Here is a 14,948-nt window from a genome sequence, read left to right as displayed (position 1 = left end):
TTGGGCAACAAAAAAAATAAAAGGCATCCAAATTGGAAAGCAAGAAGTAAAATTATCTCTGTTTGCAGATGATATGTTGTTATATGTAGAAAACCCTAAAGATTTCACCAGAAAAAAGCTGTTAGAAATACTCAGCAAAGTAGCAGGATATGAAGTCAATATACAAAAATACGGTTGTATTTCTACATACTAACAATGAGCAATCTGAAAAGAAAATTACAGGAACAATTCCATTTATAATAGCGTAGAAAAGAATGAAATACTTAGCAGTTAACCAAAGAGGTGAAAGACTTGTATAATGAAAACTATAAAACACGGCTGAAATAAATTAAATAAGACATAAATAAATGCAAACACATCCCATGTTCATGGGTTAGAAGACTTAATATTGTTAAGATGTCAATATTACCCAAAGCAATCTACAGATTCAGTATAAACCCTACCAAAATCTCAATGACATTGTCTTCAGAAATAGAAAAACCCAGAATCCTAAAAGAAGAATCCTAAAATTCATATGGAATCTCAAGGAACTCCTTGAGATAGCCACAACAATCTTGAAAAAGAAGAAGAATCTAGGGGACTCATACTTCCTATTTCAAAACTATAATAATTGAAACAGTGTGGTACTGGTGTAAAGACAGACATATAGACCAATGGGATAGAATAAAAAGCAATAAATAAATAGAATAAAAAGAAATAAACCCTTGCATATATGGTCAAATGATTTTAACAAGCATGCCAAGACCATTCAATAGGAAAAGGGTAGTATTTTCAACAAATGATGCTAGGAACACTGGACATCCCCATGTAGAAGAATGAAGTTGGACCCCTACTAATACCATATGCAAAAATTTACTCAAAATGAATCAAAGACCTAAATGTAGGACACGAAACTGTAAAACTCTTAGGAGAAAACACAGGGCAAAAGCTTCATGACATTAGATTTGACAGTGATTTCTTGGATATGACACTAAAGACATAGGCAACAGAAGAAAAAATAAGCAAACTGGACTTCGTGAAAATCTTTAAAATTTGCATATCAAAGACAATATAAAAAAGAAAAGGCAACCCACAGAATGGGAGGATATATTTGCATATCATATATCTGATAAGAGATTAATATCCATAATATGTAGAGAACTTATGAAACTCAACAACAAGAAAACAAATAACGTAATTTAAAAATGAGCAGTGGACTTGAATAGACATTTCTCCAAAGAAGATAAACAAATGGCCAATGAGCATAGGAAAAGTTGCTCAGCATCACTAATCATTAGAGAAATACAAATCAAAATTACAATGAGGCAACACCTCATACACATCAAGATGTCTGCTATCAAAACAAAACAAAATTACAAGTGGTGGCAAAGATGTGGAGAAAATGGAACCCTTATGCACTGTTGGTGAGAATGTGAAATGGTACAGCTGCTGTGGAAAACAGTATGGCAGTTCCTCAAAAAATAAAAAACAGAATTACCATATGATCTGGCACTTCCACTTCTGGGTATATACCCAAAAGAATCTAAAGCAGAGCCTGGAAGAGGTATTTGTACACCCATGTTCATAGCAGCATTATTTACAGTAGCTAAAATGTAGAAGCAGCTTGATCTTTTGTAGTTCATGAGCGCAATGATTGGGTATTCATGTGCATATGTGAGATGTGCCATCTCTGAACCTTGTTACAACCTTGGCACATTACCCATCTGACCTGAACTTGGAAAAGTAAAATAAAATAAATAAAATATAGAAGCAACTCAAGTATCATAGATAAATGAATGGATAAACAAAATGTGATATACACATGTACAGTGGAATATTATCCAGCTTAAAAAGTAGGAAGTTCTAAAATATGCTTCAATATGGATGAACTTTGAGAACATTATTCTAAGTGAAATAAGCCACACACAAAAGACAAACACTATATGCTTCCATTTACATAAGTACTTACGGTAGTAGAGACAGAAAGTAGACTGGTGCTTGCCAGAGATTAGAGGGAAAAAGAAAATTGAGAGGTATTGTTTAATGGGTACAGAGTCTCAGTTTTACAAGATGAAAAGAGTTAAACAAAAGTGGGTACTGATGATTGGTTGCGCAACATTATGAATGTATTTAATACTCCTAAATTAGACACTTAAAAATGATTACTAGTCAGCTGGGTGTGGTGGCTCATGCTTGTAATCCTAGCACTTTGGGAGGCCAAGGCAGTTGGATCACCTGAGATTGGGAGTTCGAGACCAGCCTGACCAACATGGAGAAACCCCATCTCTACTAAAAATACAAAATTAGCCAGGCATGGTGGCGCATGCCTGTAATATCAGCTACCTGGGAGGCTGAGGCAGGAGAATTGCTTGAACCCATGGGCAGAGGTTGCAGTGAGCCGAGATCATACCATTGCATTCCAGCCTGGGCAACAAGAGTGAAACTCTGTCCCCCCCCGCCCCAAAAAAAAGTTACTAGTGTAAATTTTATGTTATTTATATTTTACCACAATAAAAATGGAGAAAAAACGTTAATAGGCATTCACTCTGGAAGACTATGGCTGACTTCTACTTTCTTCTTTTTGCATTTGTGCAACTTTCAAGTTTTCTACAATGATTATACTATTCCCGTCATCAGGAAAATATAGTAATAATCATAATCATGTTCTTTCATATTTGTACGGCTCTTTACATTTTTCAGTTAGCTTGCATAAGTTATATCATCTAGTCCTTTTAATAACCCTGTGATGGAAGCTGGAGAGATACCTTTAATGCCATTTTTATAGAAAACTGCTCTAGAAATTTGAAGAACTTGCCCATGTCACAATGCCCAGACCTTCTGACCTCTTGTCCAGTGCTTCTTCCATAAGGCCTCACTGCTTTTCCTGGCATGTTAGAATCTCCAGGGACAAGAATCCTCCTCACTACCAATGTGTCAGACATTGTGCAGGATCTGGTTCCCAGCTTCATGGCAGGCGTGCACCCAGATCACCTGAGTCTGGTGGTTTTGATCTCCGCCTGCCAGTCTAGTCAAGGTGGATTGTAATGTCTCCTTTGGGCGTTCCACAGTCAAAAAGATCCTTATATCTCACTGGATACCATCTTAATTCATTTTCATTGCAGTGAGACACAAAACAATCACCCAGAGAAATCACTGGGTACTAGACATTGCAAACAATACCCCAGGGACTGCTCTTTTGCATGGATAGAGTGGTCAGTGCATGGGTGGGAGCCCTGGGCTGGAAGTCTGAATGCCTAAATCTGTTTCTTGCTTTTCCACTGCCTTGACTTGGGATCTTCAGCATGTTTTTTGATTTCCCTGAGCTTTCTGTCAAGTGAATTGCTGATGATCGGTTCTATAAATGCTTATAAGACAGTATTAGGTCCTCACATACCATCAACTACATATCCCATTTCATCACATTTCCACCCGCAGCCCGTTGGGTAAAAAGCAGCTCTTTGCATAAGCATCTCCCCAAACTTGACAGCCTTGCATGAATGAGAAGCTGCGGTGCCCAGCCTGTTTGGGGGAGGTGGAGGAGGAGGGCTTTCGTGTGCAAGAGTCTTCTAACTCCACCTGGTAATGTTCTGTTACGTTTCCACAGTTATCTCTGAAGACTCTTCGGTGAGAAGACAGATGAAGCCAAGGTCCTGGGGTTCCAGGTTGCAGAACATGTCAGACCCCGCCCACTCCATGCTCAAGCTGTAATTCAGTTGGCATACAGGCTTGGAATTGAGAATTTATTTATTGTAAATATGTGGTTTGCACGGGCTTTAAAGCAGTATTTTAATGGACTTTTATTTCAGTAATATTTTTTAAAACACCCCTCATTTTTCCGTTTTTTACACTGCATCTTGGCATTTGTCTGTCAGCTCAGATAGAGCCCTGTCCCTCCACCTAGTGCCCACTCCATGACTGTGAATACGCTTGCAGGCTGGCCCTTCCTAGATTCTGAACCGTTTGTAGAGAGTCCTTCGTTTGCAGGTAGCCCCAAAGTTATAAATATCCACAACGGCTTCTTATTGGCATGATTTTATATTCTCATCACACTAACTGCAAAATCAAACCAAACAATGCCTTATCAATGACGCAGCTCAGAGGAAATAGTGTGTTCCCCACACCCAGACAGTGCCGCGCAGCCTCCAGGGAACGAGATGCCATGTCTCGCTTTCATTTTGCAGTACAGGGATTTTTTTTTTTTTCTGCTTAATGTAAACATATCACAAAGTAAAGGCAAGAGTGGGCTTGGCCCCTCAGATGCCGACCACAGGGCCCCTTTTGTAACTGAATAATCCTCCAAGTAGCCAATGCTCCTACTGTTTACAGTGTCCCTAGTGCCCAAGTCTCCGTCACTTTCCTTCTGTTCCCTCCAAGTTCCCAGTCCCATCCCGGTAGCCAGCTTTACGAGATTTTGCTATTTCTTCCCTGCAGATTAAAAACATACACAACTCATCATTATGCTAAACTACCCATTGTATCTCAGAGGTCTCCCCTTCTGCCCTGGCTTCAAGTGTGGACTTCATGGAAAATATGACATGAAAAAGTGTAGAATGAAACATCGTGTGAAATACCTGCCACAAATACCTGGTGCCTCACCGCCCCCTTCTTAGGACCCTTGGAGCCACCCATCGGACAAAACCTAGCTCCCTTCTGAGCTAAAGGAGAACCCTGCCTGACAACTCCACATTCATCCCCTTGTGGTGAGCGCCTGTCCGTGGGGAGATGTGTGCAAGCTCAGCCACTCTGAATATGGAAAAGGGCAGGCCGGGCTGGGCCTGCTCTTCACTCCCTCTTCTTGATCCTGCAGGGTGGGGAAGTGTGTGCCTGATCCCTGTTGTTCCCCATCCTTGGTCGGGGAAGACTGTGACAGAGGAAGGAGAAAAAATAGAAGGAAACAGACTGATCCCCTGGGCTGTGCTCAAAATAGCTGCCCTTTAAAGGAAATCAGGCAGGGAGGGGAGGGAAGCCAGTGAAAAAGAAATTTGCTTTGCAACACCCCACACACACATTCACCCCCGAAGGATATCGTGTCCAGACCAAGCCATCCAGAAAGGCAGCCGGTCAGGAGGGTGTGGACAAACATGACTGCATCTGCCCCACTGTTGTCTGGAGTAAAGACCCAGGTGGTGTCCTGCCGCAGTGCTGTGCTTTCTCATTCCAGATGGAAGCAAGTGAGCCAGGGTCAAATTCCCGTCTCTGGGGGAATGAATCAAGCCAAAACTGTAACAGCTAAATCAATAGAAAAGAAGTTTTTGCAGGTCATCAGCTCTGGGCATAACTAATTTGTTTTATTGGTTCTGGAAGATTTCCAAAAAGCCAGAATGTATTATTATAACATTGTCCACTCCACCGCCCTCACAGTTGTATAAAATAATTATAAAAGTTTTAATGATCCTGATTAAGAAGACCCTAAACAAAGGCAATTCCACCTTCAGAGTAGACTGCCTGCCCTAATGAGGTGTTTAGGCATTCGTGTCCCCTGTGGCTGGGATGGAAATTAAAATAACACTATTTAAGGACAGAGGGGGCCGGGAGCAGTGGCTCACGCATGTAATCCCAGCACTTTGGGAGGCCGAGGTGGGTGGATTACTTGAGGTCAGGAGTTCAAGGCCAGCCTGGCCAACATGGTGAAACCCTGTCTCTACTCAAATACAAAAAAATAGCTGGGCGTGGTGGCTCACACCTGTAATCCCAGCAATTTGGGAGGCTCAGGCACAAGAATCACTTGAACCCTGGAGGCGGAGGTTGCAGTGAGCTGAGATGGTGCTACTGCACTCCAGCCTGGGCAACAGAGCGAGACCCTAATTCAAAAAAAAAAAAAAAAAAAGGACAGAGGGGAGGAAGGAGCAGAAACCAAAAATGGCAATTAGGGAGAAATCTCAGGAATGTGGCATCCCATCTCCCCTTGAGACCTATCACTGAATTCACAACCCTTGGAGCTCATGCTGGTGCACTGAGTTCCTTTGGCGGTGTAAAGGTTTAACCCCTTGACTGTAAACTCATACTTAGAGACATCTGAGTCATAGAGTCCCCGCCATTGTCATATATTCTCACTGACACTGCAGTCTGTGACTCCTCCAATGTTTCACCTGTATTTTATTTTTATTGATGTCTCCTTCTGCAGATTAATTTCTTTGTACTTAATAAACTTTAGTAAGTGGAAATGCTTCCAGTCGTTTCCTTGTTAAAACCCATCAATGTTCACCAATATTAATCTAAACCAGACATTTTTAAGGATCAGGAGAAGTTGAAGTTCTAAGAATGACAGGAAAAAAATAGATATTTATATGGATATAGTGCTTGCTGTAACATACTGTGTTAGATAACAGGGCCTTTCTTTCTTGAGCTAACTAGCCTAACTGATATTTGGAAAAACCAAGCAAGAAAAAAAAATTTCTCAGGTGCATTTTTTAAAAAGTAGATAACACTATATTCAGTTTGATTAACACAGAATGGGCGGAGTATTGCTTATAAATTCTGCTAAATTGTGTTGAAATAGAACAACCTTCACCCTAGGTGCACTTAGCCCCACTCCCACCTCAGCAAACCCCTCAAAAAAGCCTCCTGTAGGAATAGAATGGTCTTGAATCCCCCCGTAGCATTTTAAGGTGGACCTTTGGGAACAGAGTTCAGGGGAGGTGAGATTTATCTGCTAGGCAAGCTATCTCAGAGATAGTGCTTGGAGGGCAAACCAGGATCTGAATCTCCGTTTTGCCTCTTACATGTTGCCTCTTACAGTCTGTGCCTCAGCTTCCTCTTTTGTCAAAAGGGAACATAAATATGTATCCGAGTGTATACTGGTGAAGATTCAATGATGTAATACACATGGGCAAGCCCAGCCCTTGGATCACAACGGAGCCAGTGACTGCACACCCTGCACCCCGGGGAGCAGTCAGTTTGCTGATTCCGTGCTTGGGCACAAACAGGGCTCTGCTGGCTGCATCCCAGGCACTCCATTCAGTATTTGCTGAGCTGCTCAGACCACACTTCACTAACTCTGCTGCTGGATAACAATGAGAGAGCAGTCATTAAAATTCATAGATGTTCCTGAAATAAATCTCATCTAGAAACTAATTTCAAAGCTGGTTACTACATACTTTGCATCAGAATTAGTTAAGGGGCCGTTTTATCGCTTTTATTGGTGGAGGTACAGATTGGCTCTTTCATGGCCAAAAGGGCCGGTCTGAGTGGGGAAGAAAAAGTAAGGGCCGAAGACAATCTACAAAGTGGATGAGGAACTTCAAAGTCACATTGAGTGTGGCAGTGGTGAAGTAGCTAGAAGTGTAAGCGCCTTTTATGGAGTTAAGTGTGGGAGACATGGTTCCTAGAGAGGGAGCAAGTTAATGGGAAGGGCTGTGGACTCCAGAAGCAAGTTCCAAATTCTCAGACGGTGCCCCGGGAGGCTTCAGCATCCTCCATCCACCCATTCTGTTATGGGTTGAATTGTGTCCCCACAAAATCAATATGTTGAAGTCCTAAGCCCCAGTACCTCAGAATGTGACCTTATTTAGAAATAGGCCCATTGCAGATTCCGTTAGTTAAGATGAGGTCATACTGGATCCGCGTGGGCCCCTGATGCAATACGACTGGTGTCCTTATAAAATGAAGAAATTGGACACAGACATAGACACAGGGAGAACGCCACATGAAGATGAAGGCAGAGATAATCAGGATGCTGCTTCTGTGGGCCCCAAAGTGCTGAAGATTGCCAGCAAGCCACCAGAAGGTGGCAAGAGACATGAAACACATTCTCTCTCACGGCCCTCAAAAGGAACCAACCCTGCAGACGCCTTATTCCTGGGACGTCTGCGCTCCAGAACTGGGAACCAGGAAATTTCTCCTGGTTATGCTGCCCAGTTTGTGGTACTTTGTGACGGCAGCCCCAGCAAAAGAATACAGGCTCTGTCACCCAGAGCTGTGCAGGAGGGTACAATGTTTATGAAAAGAGAACTGGGAATAAAATTTCAGAATTAGCAGTGCCTTGTCATGTAAACAGAGCAGTCATCTACCCTGACCTTGAAACAGGTCACTCACTGCAGGTGACTAAGTCCTATCTTCACGAGCCAGACATTCAGTTGCGTTTTGCCTGTCACAGTGGAGAGAGAGTCATGGAAAGCAAGCTGGCATTTCTGGGTCACAGGAGTGGAGAGAGCTGGCTTTTTCCCTAAGTGGCATCCTCTCCTGTTGTGGCATTGCTAACGCCTTGGAATCAAGATGCCTGGTACAGACAGTACCAGCCACTCTGATGATCTAGACTTCCATTCTAGTAACTGTGGTAAAATACACATAAAGTCTACCATCCTTACCATGTTTAGTGTTTAATTCATTCGTGTTGTGTACATTCATAGTTGTACAACCGTCACCACCATCCCTCTCCATAACTCATCTTGCAAAACTTTCTGAAACTCTATACTCATTAAACAGTAACTCCCAATTTCTCCCCCACACCAGCCTGAGCAACCACCCTTCTAATTTCTGTCCCTATGATTTTGACTGCTCTAGGTACCTCATCGAAATGAAACCATATAATATTTGTGACTGGCTAATTTCACAGAGCATAACATCCTTAAGGTTCATCCATGTCGTAGCATGTCAGAATCTGCTGCCATTTTTTTAAAAGGATGAATAATATTCCATTGTATGGATATAACACATTTTGTTTCTCCATTCTTCCATCTGTGGATACTTGAGTTGCTTCCAGATTTTCGCACTGTGAATAGTGCTACTATGAACATGGGTGTGCAACCTCTCTTCCAGACCCTACTTTCAGCTCTGTTGTGTATACCCAGAAGTGGGATTGCCCGATTACAGGGTAGTTCTATTTTTAATTTTTTGAGCAACTCCTTACTGTTTCCCATGATGGATGCACTGTTTTACATTCCCACCAACAGTGCATAAGGGTTCCAATTTCTCCACATCCTCACCCACATTTGTTATTTTCTGGTTGTGGTTTTTTTTTGTTGTTGTTGTTGTTGTTTTTGATAGTAGCTATCCTGATGGGTGTGAGGTGATACTTCGTTGTGGTTTTATATTTAAAGACTGAATTTACCCACAGAACATTACATAATGCAAGAAACTGCTGAACTGACTGTTTACTGAATATTCCAGCCAGAAAAATATATCTCTTCTCATACATCTTCTATGTTGTGACTGAGGCCCACATTTATTTACCAGACACAAAACAGAAGAGGCCACTCCCCTGGATGTTAATTTCAGTTTTTTTTTTTATTGTATGCTTGATGCATTTAGAGACAATTCCAAGGGCAAGCACTGGATAGGGATATTATCTGCTTTGTAGATATTTGTACAAAAGACTGTTAAGACTACATGGGCAGTTCCCACTGCAGGAAACAGAATGATTTTCTTCTCTTTTTTTTTTTTTTATTATTCCCTGCCAATAGCATTTTCCATCTAACACATTTAAATTCTCACAACATAATTGCAAACATGTACATATTGGTTCCCACGAGAAATCTGCAGGTGACATTTGGGCATGTTTGGAGTCAATCAGATAAAGCACATTATGACAGAAACCATAAGAGGGGGAGCTGGGACCTGGGACCTGGGACTGTGCAGAATGAAGCGCCACGGCTACGGGAAGCATAAGCTTGTGCTGCAACGGCACGTGCACATGACCTGCCACTCCTGGCCCTCCACGGAGCATGCCCAGCGAGGGCGCCTCCTTCCTCCCTCCTCCACGTGCTTCCTTCCTAAGGCTGAGAGCTCAACTGAAGACCTTCCTCAATAAACGACAGAGGGCTCTTCAGTCAGCAATGCAGTTAGTGGTTTCATGACAGACACACTGGTCCCACCCGGCTTCCCTGCAGAACCAGCCAGAGCTGTATAACACCTGTACCAATGTGGGATGACATCAGCTAGGAAGCAAAGTAATTTGCCTGGTTGATGATTACTTTTTATACCTAATGGTTCACCCAGTAGTAAGGATCCCCACAGCTAAGATCTAATGGGCAAATACCTGCTCTGTTAGTTTATAAGAAAGACTCGTTCTAATAACACCGGGTCTTATGTTATTGGGCACCAAGGAATCTCCATAATTTCGATCATATCTTTATTCTACCTAAAGTTTCAAAGCACCTCCAAGAATGAAAGGGTACTATTTCTGCTTTGCTAATTTACTCCTGCCAGAGCTTCTGTCCTTGAATATGAGGGCTATTTTCACCTATAGTCAATCCCATCTATTAGACAAGACTAGCTAGCTTATGTTTGGTTATAGGGCAAGGGAGTGGGGGAGAGATTCTGTCCTTTCTGGCCATGGCTTCTTTCTGCACAAGCATGCTCAGCCCCCACCCCAGTCTGAAAAGATACACAAAGGGTCTCCTAGGAAGCTACTTATACACTGTGACCCTTGAACATAATTTTTGCATTTCATCTTGAATATTCATGTCCCCCATACTGCCTTCAGAAAAACAATCCCTGGTCAACAAATTATTCATGTAACAAGCATTTCTCCAAAGCAAAATCTGTTGGGAACATTTAAAAATGAACATTCCTCACCATAACAGCCTGCTCGAAACCCAACAACCTATTTCCAGCTGTTAATATAAGTACATAAAATCCCTAAAAGTAAGCGCAGCCACATCAGCAGATTCTCTGCTCTCTTCTTCTCTTTCTCCACCCATTCCAATGCACAACTGTCCACCGCACTTAGAGACCACTTCCAGATCCGATGGGAGCTGCCACGCCCCTTTTTACTTTTGCCTTTTTACTTTTGCCCTCTAGTGGTAGGACTAGGACATCACAATTGTGGTGTAGAGTATTAGCATTAGCCAAGACAGCCCTCAATTAGGGCTGCCTTAAATCTTTAAGAAGCTTGACCAAGGTCCATGTCCCCTAACAGAAGTAGCCATTGTGTTTCCCAATGGGTAATGACACAAAGCAGGTAGGGTTATCCATGGCCTTTGGCCCATAGAAATGAAACGAGGCTTCTATGTAATTAATTCTCACTAGACTTCTTTCGGTCAAATTCTGAATCACCTTGGTTATCTCAGACATATTAAACTGATGAGACATTTCATAGTAGGCGAAGGTGAAATCACGCAGTGAAATTTAGAGCGGCTTTCTGCATCATCTTGCTTTACATAGCCACTTGGAACATGGACTTGGGAGGGGAGAGGGACCTACGTCACCCTTGAACCTCACTTCCCCCTCCTTAACAGTGATAGAAAGACACTTTTAGAATAGCCGCCCCACCTAAAAGGACAGTCTAAATTCACCAACAGTGAAAGCCCAGGCCAAACCTGCGTGAAGCTCTTAGCAGCTACAGGCCACCATTATTGGTTGTCGTTAACTCTGTCAGCTGAAATCGTCTTCCCATCGCCCACAATGTGTGGTTAATGATTTTATATACAGAGTTTACAAAACTGCTGAGCAAAAAGCTCATGGCACTCCTATACTCATGCTCTTGGAGAGGTGGTAGAAAAAAAAGAATGTGTTCTGATAAAACCTCTGAGCCTCACTGTTCACATCCATGTAACGGGGCTGGGTCCCCTCAAAATCTCATGATACAGCTTCTGGGAAGGAGTTATTAACCCTGTCACTTCCCAGATTGCTGATACTCACAATGTTTCCATTTGCAGATTCCTGCCAAGAATGAGGCGGCAGGATTAGGCCCCACTGGTGCTCTCCCACTAGCTGCTGTATTTACGTACACTTCTGTTCATCATCTCTGCCCATTTCAGGAGTGGCTGAGAGCTTGAATAGGTGGCGGTAAGCTCCCCACCACCACCCCGCGCCCAGTGCAGCTACCCGCCTGAATGAAGGCAGCTCCTGGGACATGTGAGGTGTGAGGAGTCGGGGGAAGATCCAGGGAAGTCAGCTGCTTTGTATTTGGATTTGTGGGATGTAATGGGCTTGGCAGGAAGGGTGGGGCCTGAACTAGTATCCTGCAGAGAAATGCTTCTATATCCATCTGTCACCTCCTTGCCCTCTGTCTTCCCAGTGCTAAGCCCATCTGGTCTTCCTTGCATGCTTTTCTATGCTCTGGTGGTAAGTCAAATCCTTTAAGTGAACCCGACATTGGAAACAAATCAGTTTAATTAAAGTCTCTCTGCTGAGATAATGTAGTGACTGCTAGGATTCCAGCTATTTAACTAGAATCTAAATAGTCAAGAGTTCCTCCTTTTCTTTCCCTCGTGAGCGGAGAGATTCACCGCTCTGTGGGTGGAACTGTGCCATAAGGCCATTCAATCACTCCTGGACTAGCTGTTGGTAACTAGACTCGGAATCATTTCTACACAAGGAATCCTGCGGTGGCTGTGCTGCTGTGTAGGGAGAGCTGCCTCCTGGGACATCCATGCAGGGATTCAGAAGGCCACCAGCATGGCTACCTCTGAATCTCAGAAGTGAATAGGTTCTAGCTAATAAATGATCAGCTCTCCTGTACGTGGAAGCAGCTCTGCAGTCCATCACACGTAAGCACAGTGCACGGAAAATGGGAAGACAGCTTCTTCAGAAGCCCAGGATGCAAGAAGGAGCCAGGACTGGAGAGGGGTCCCTTTCTTCCTTCCCACTGGTCCTGTCCCCCGGAAGACACCTGTGGAGACACTGTGCACCACAGGCATGCACTCACGGGAGGCAGGGAGGTTCCCCTGGACAACACACACGAGAGCCTTGTGTGTGTGCACAAATGCCTCTTGTTAACCTGAAAGAAATCGCTACTGAGGGAAAGACTAAGACTTCAAAAGAATTTGCTTTTCCCGCCAACTCGGCACTGTGGAGCCTGCCTTTCAAGGCTTGATGAACTCTAGTCCTCTTGTAAAAGGCTAATGTGTCCATTGCCACTGAAATACAATAATAGCAGCTTAAAATCCACAATTAGTCACACAACTGAACAACAGGCAACGGGATACATGTTACACTGCACGGGAAGGAGACCTACATTGCAGAAGGGGACACTGTGAGATTCAAGGCGGAACACAAGGTAACAGTTTGATCTGGCTTCGGAAAAGGAGGCCACATCTTAACTTTCTCATTTGACTCAAACAGGAGAGTGGTTTGTTTTGCTGGTAATTTAGTAAGGTGGGAAGTCTTAAATAAGAAGGGGAAAGGGAGCGCTTACTTCACTTAAAGAACTTAATCTCTGTGTCAACACAGTCATAGAAAAGGTCCCCCACTTCTGCAGGGTCCAGGGGCCCGGAGCTGGTCAGGATTTCTTCCATGGCTTCCAGGCCTTGCTTCTCCAGCTCCAGCATGGTGCTCCTCAGCTTGCGACCTTGCTCCTGAGGAAGGACATGACGGCTTTAGGTGTCAGCAAAACAGCGGGGGGCATTGCAGCAGACACTGAAAGCCTCTAGGGGGCCAGCTGGCTTCCTGCTCAAGGTCCTGTCCTCCTCACACTCCGTTTCTCACACGACTGCCGCAGGGATTGTTCTAGAATGCCAGTGTGGTTATGTCACTGCCTGACTTAGAACACTTGCACAGCTTCCTGCTGCCTTTAGGACAAAGCTCAGATCCCAGAGTGACACTGAGGGAATGCTTCCCCTGCATCTCCCTACTCCTCAGCTGGACTGAATTCACTGCAGCCCTCTGGCCTCTGATGCTGTCTCGCCCCTGCACAGGTGGCCCTGCCCTCTGGAGGGCCGTCCCCTTCCTCAGCACTTGGTCGATGTACACCCATCTTCAGTCTCCTTTCAAAGCCTTTCCTCTTCCCCGCACAGTGCCACACCGTTCCCCCTGCCATGGGCGCTGTCTCCCACCTTGTGCTGGCTTGCCTCTGCAGCTGTGGCCCCTTGGATGGGAACCGGGCTCATTTCTATCCTCCAGTGACTGGGAGGGCACTCTCAAAAAATGTTCATTGAATGAAAAAAAAAAAACATGGATCAATGAATAAACAGGTGCCATGTCTCTCCCCTGTTCACTCTTTTTCTGAGATGGTGAGTTCACTTCTTCCATGGGACTCACTCATTTACAGCAGATGATAGTGAAAGCTTCCATTTGCCCCACGAGTCCCAGAACTGAGAAGCTGCTCTCACCACCCGCCCACCACTGCGCCATGCAGCGTCCCGTGACTCCACCTGAGAGTCGTTTCTAAATTTCAAAACCCACCAGCCTCAGCAGTCTCATCTCTTTGAACACACAGCCCTTTCTACCCCTTCATTCGAATTAACCAAATATCCACCACACAGCGACAGTTTTCATCTACGTGGGGCTTACGGCCATCCACCAAGAACATAAGCACCATCAGGAGCTACTGTGGACAGCCCTGGAGAAAGCGCAGTTGAATGCAGTGGCAGTATGCATGCTTGCCATCTTCTGCCAGGCTTTGCAGGCTGGTGGGGAGAAGAGATGTAAAATACCTGGGCGACCTTTACGAGTCTAATGGTCTCTTCTGTGGAAGAGCAGGCCAAGCTCTCAGAAAAGTGAGACAGCCCTTCTCAGAGATGCTGTCTGCATTCATCTGGATGGACTGCTTGGGTTTCCCTCTTGATACCCTTTTTCTATAGTCCACCATGTCAAATGCAAGAGGCTCACCCCATCCACAGCACCAATTTATACAAAAGGTCCTCCTTTCGGGCCCTTCAGGCCAATTTGGACCTACCTATTAAAAGCGGTTACATAAATAGTTGGGGAAAACTGATGAGTGTCTAACAAACACATTCCTTCTTCCTCTCTTCAGCAAAATACAGGCTTGAATTTTATATCAAGTCCATCAGGGGTGCCTGCTGTGGACACACTGGGTGCTGTGGAACGTGCTTTGGGGGGTTTTCTTGTTTGAATTGATGACTTATCACTTTATTAACCATTAACCAAAGGTATGGGACTGGGGAGAGCTGCACTTTGAAGGATTACTACTTCTTTTTTAAAACTAGGAATGTGAGGCCGGGCGTGGAGGCTCATGTTTGTAATCCCAGCACTTTGGGAGGCAGAAGCAGGCGGATCGCTTGAGCTCAGGAGTTCAAGACCAGCCTGGCCAACATGGTTAAACCCTGTCCCTACTAAAAATACAAAAA

At 44.1% G+C, this 14,948-nt stretch overlaps 2 protein-coding genes across 2 annotated transcripts in view; one reads left to right on the top strand and one right to left on the bottom strand.

Moving 5' to 3' along the window:
- WIPF3 (WAS/WASL interacting protein family, member 3) overlaps positions 1–6,148 on the top strand; it is an 83,899-nt gene extending 77,751 nt beyond the window's left edge. Inside the window, exon 9 of the mRNA XM_011972287.1 lies at positions 3,584–6,148. Within this exon, the coding sequence (XP_011827677.1) occupies positions 3,584–3,607 (24 nt within the window). The 3' untranslated portion in view covers positions 3,608–6,148. The remainder of the gene's footprint in view (positions 1–3,583) is intronic.
- A 3,031-nt stretch (positions 6,149–9,179) lies between these two features.
- SCRN1 (secernin 1) overlaps positions 9,180–14,948 on the bottom strand; it is a 54,910-nt gene continuing 49,141 nt past the window's right edge. The window contains exon 8 of the mRNA XM_011972223.1: positions 9,180–13,217. Within this exon, the coding sequence (XP_011827613.1) occupies positions 13,059–13,217 (159 nt within the window). The 3' untranslated portion in view covers positions 9,180–13,058. The remainder of the gene's footprint in view (positions 13,218–14,948) is intronic.

Source organism: Mandrillus leucophaeus, unplaced genomic scaffold (genome assembly GCF_000951045.1).
Source record: "Mandrillus leucophaeus isolate KB7577 unplaced genomic scaffold, Mleu.le_1.0 Scaffold128, whole genome shotgun sequence".
Taxonomy (NCBI): Eukaryota; Metazoa; Chordata; class Mammalia; order Primates; family Cercopithecidae; genus Mandrillus; species Mandrillus leucophaeus.
This window is presented reverse-complemented; position numbering and strand designations above follow the sequence as displayed.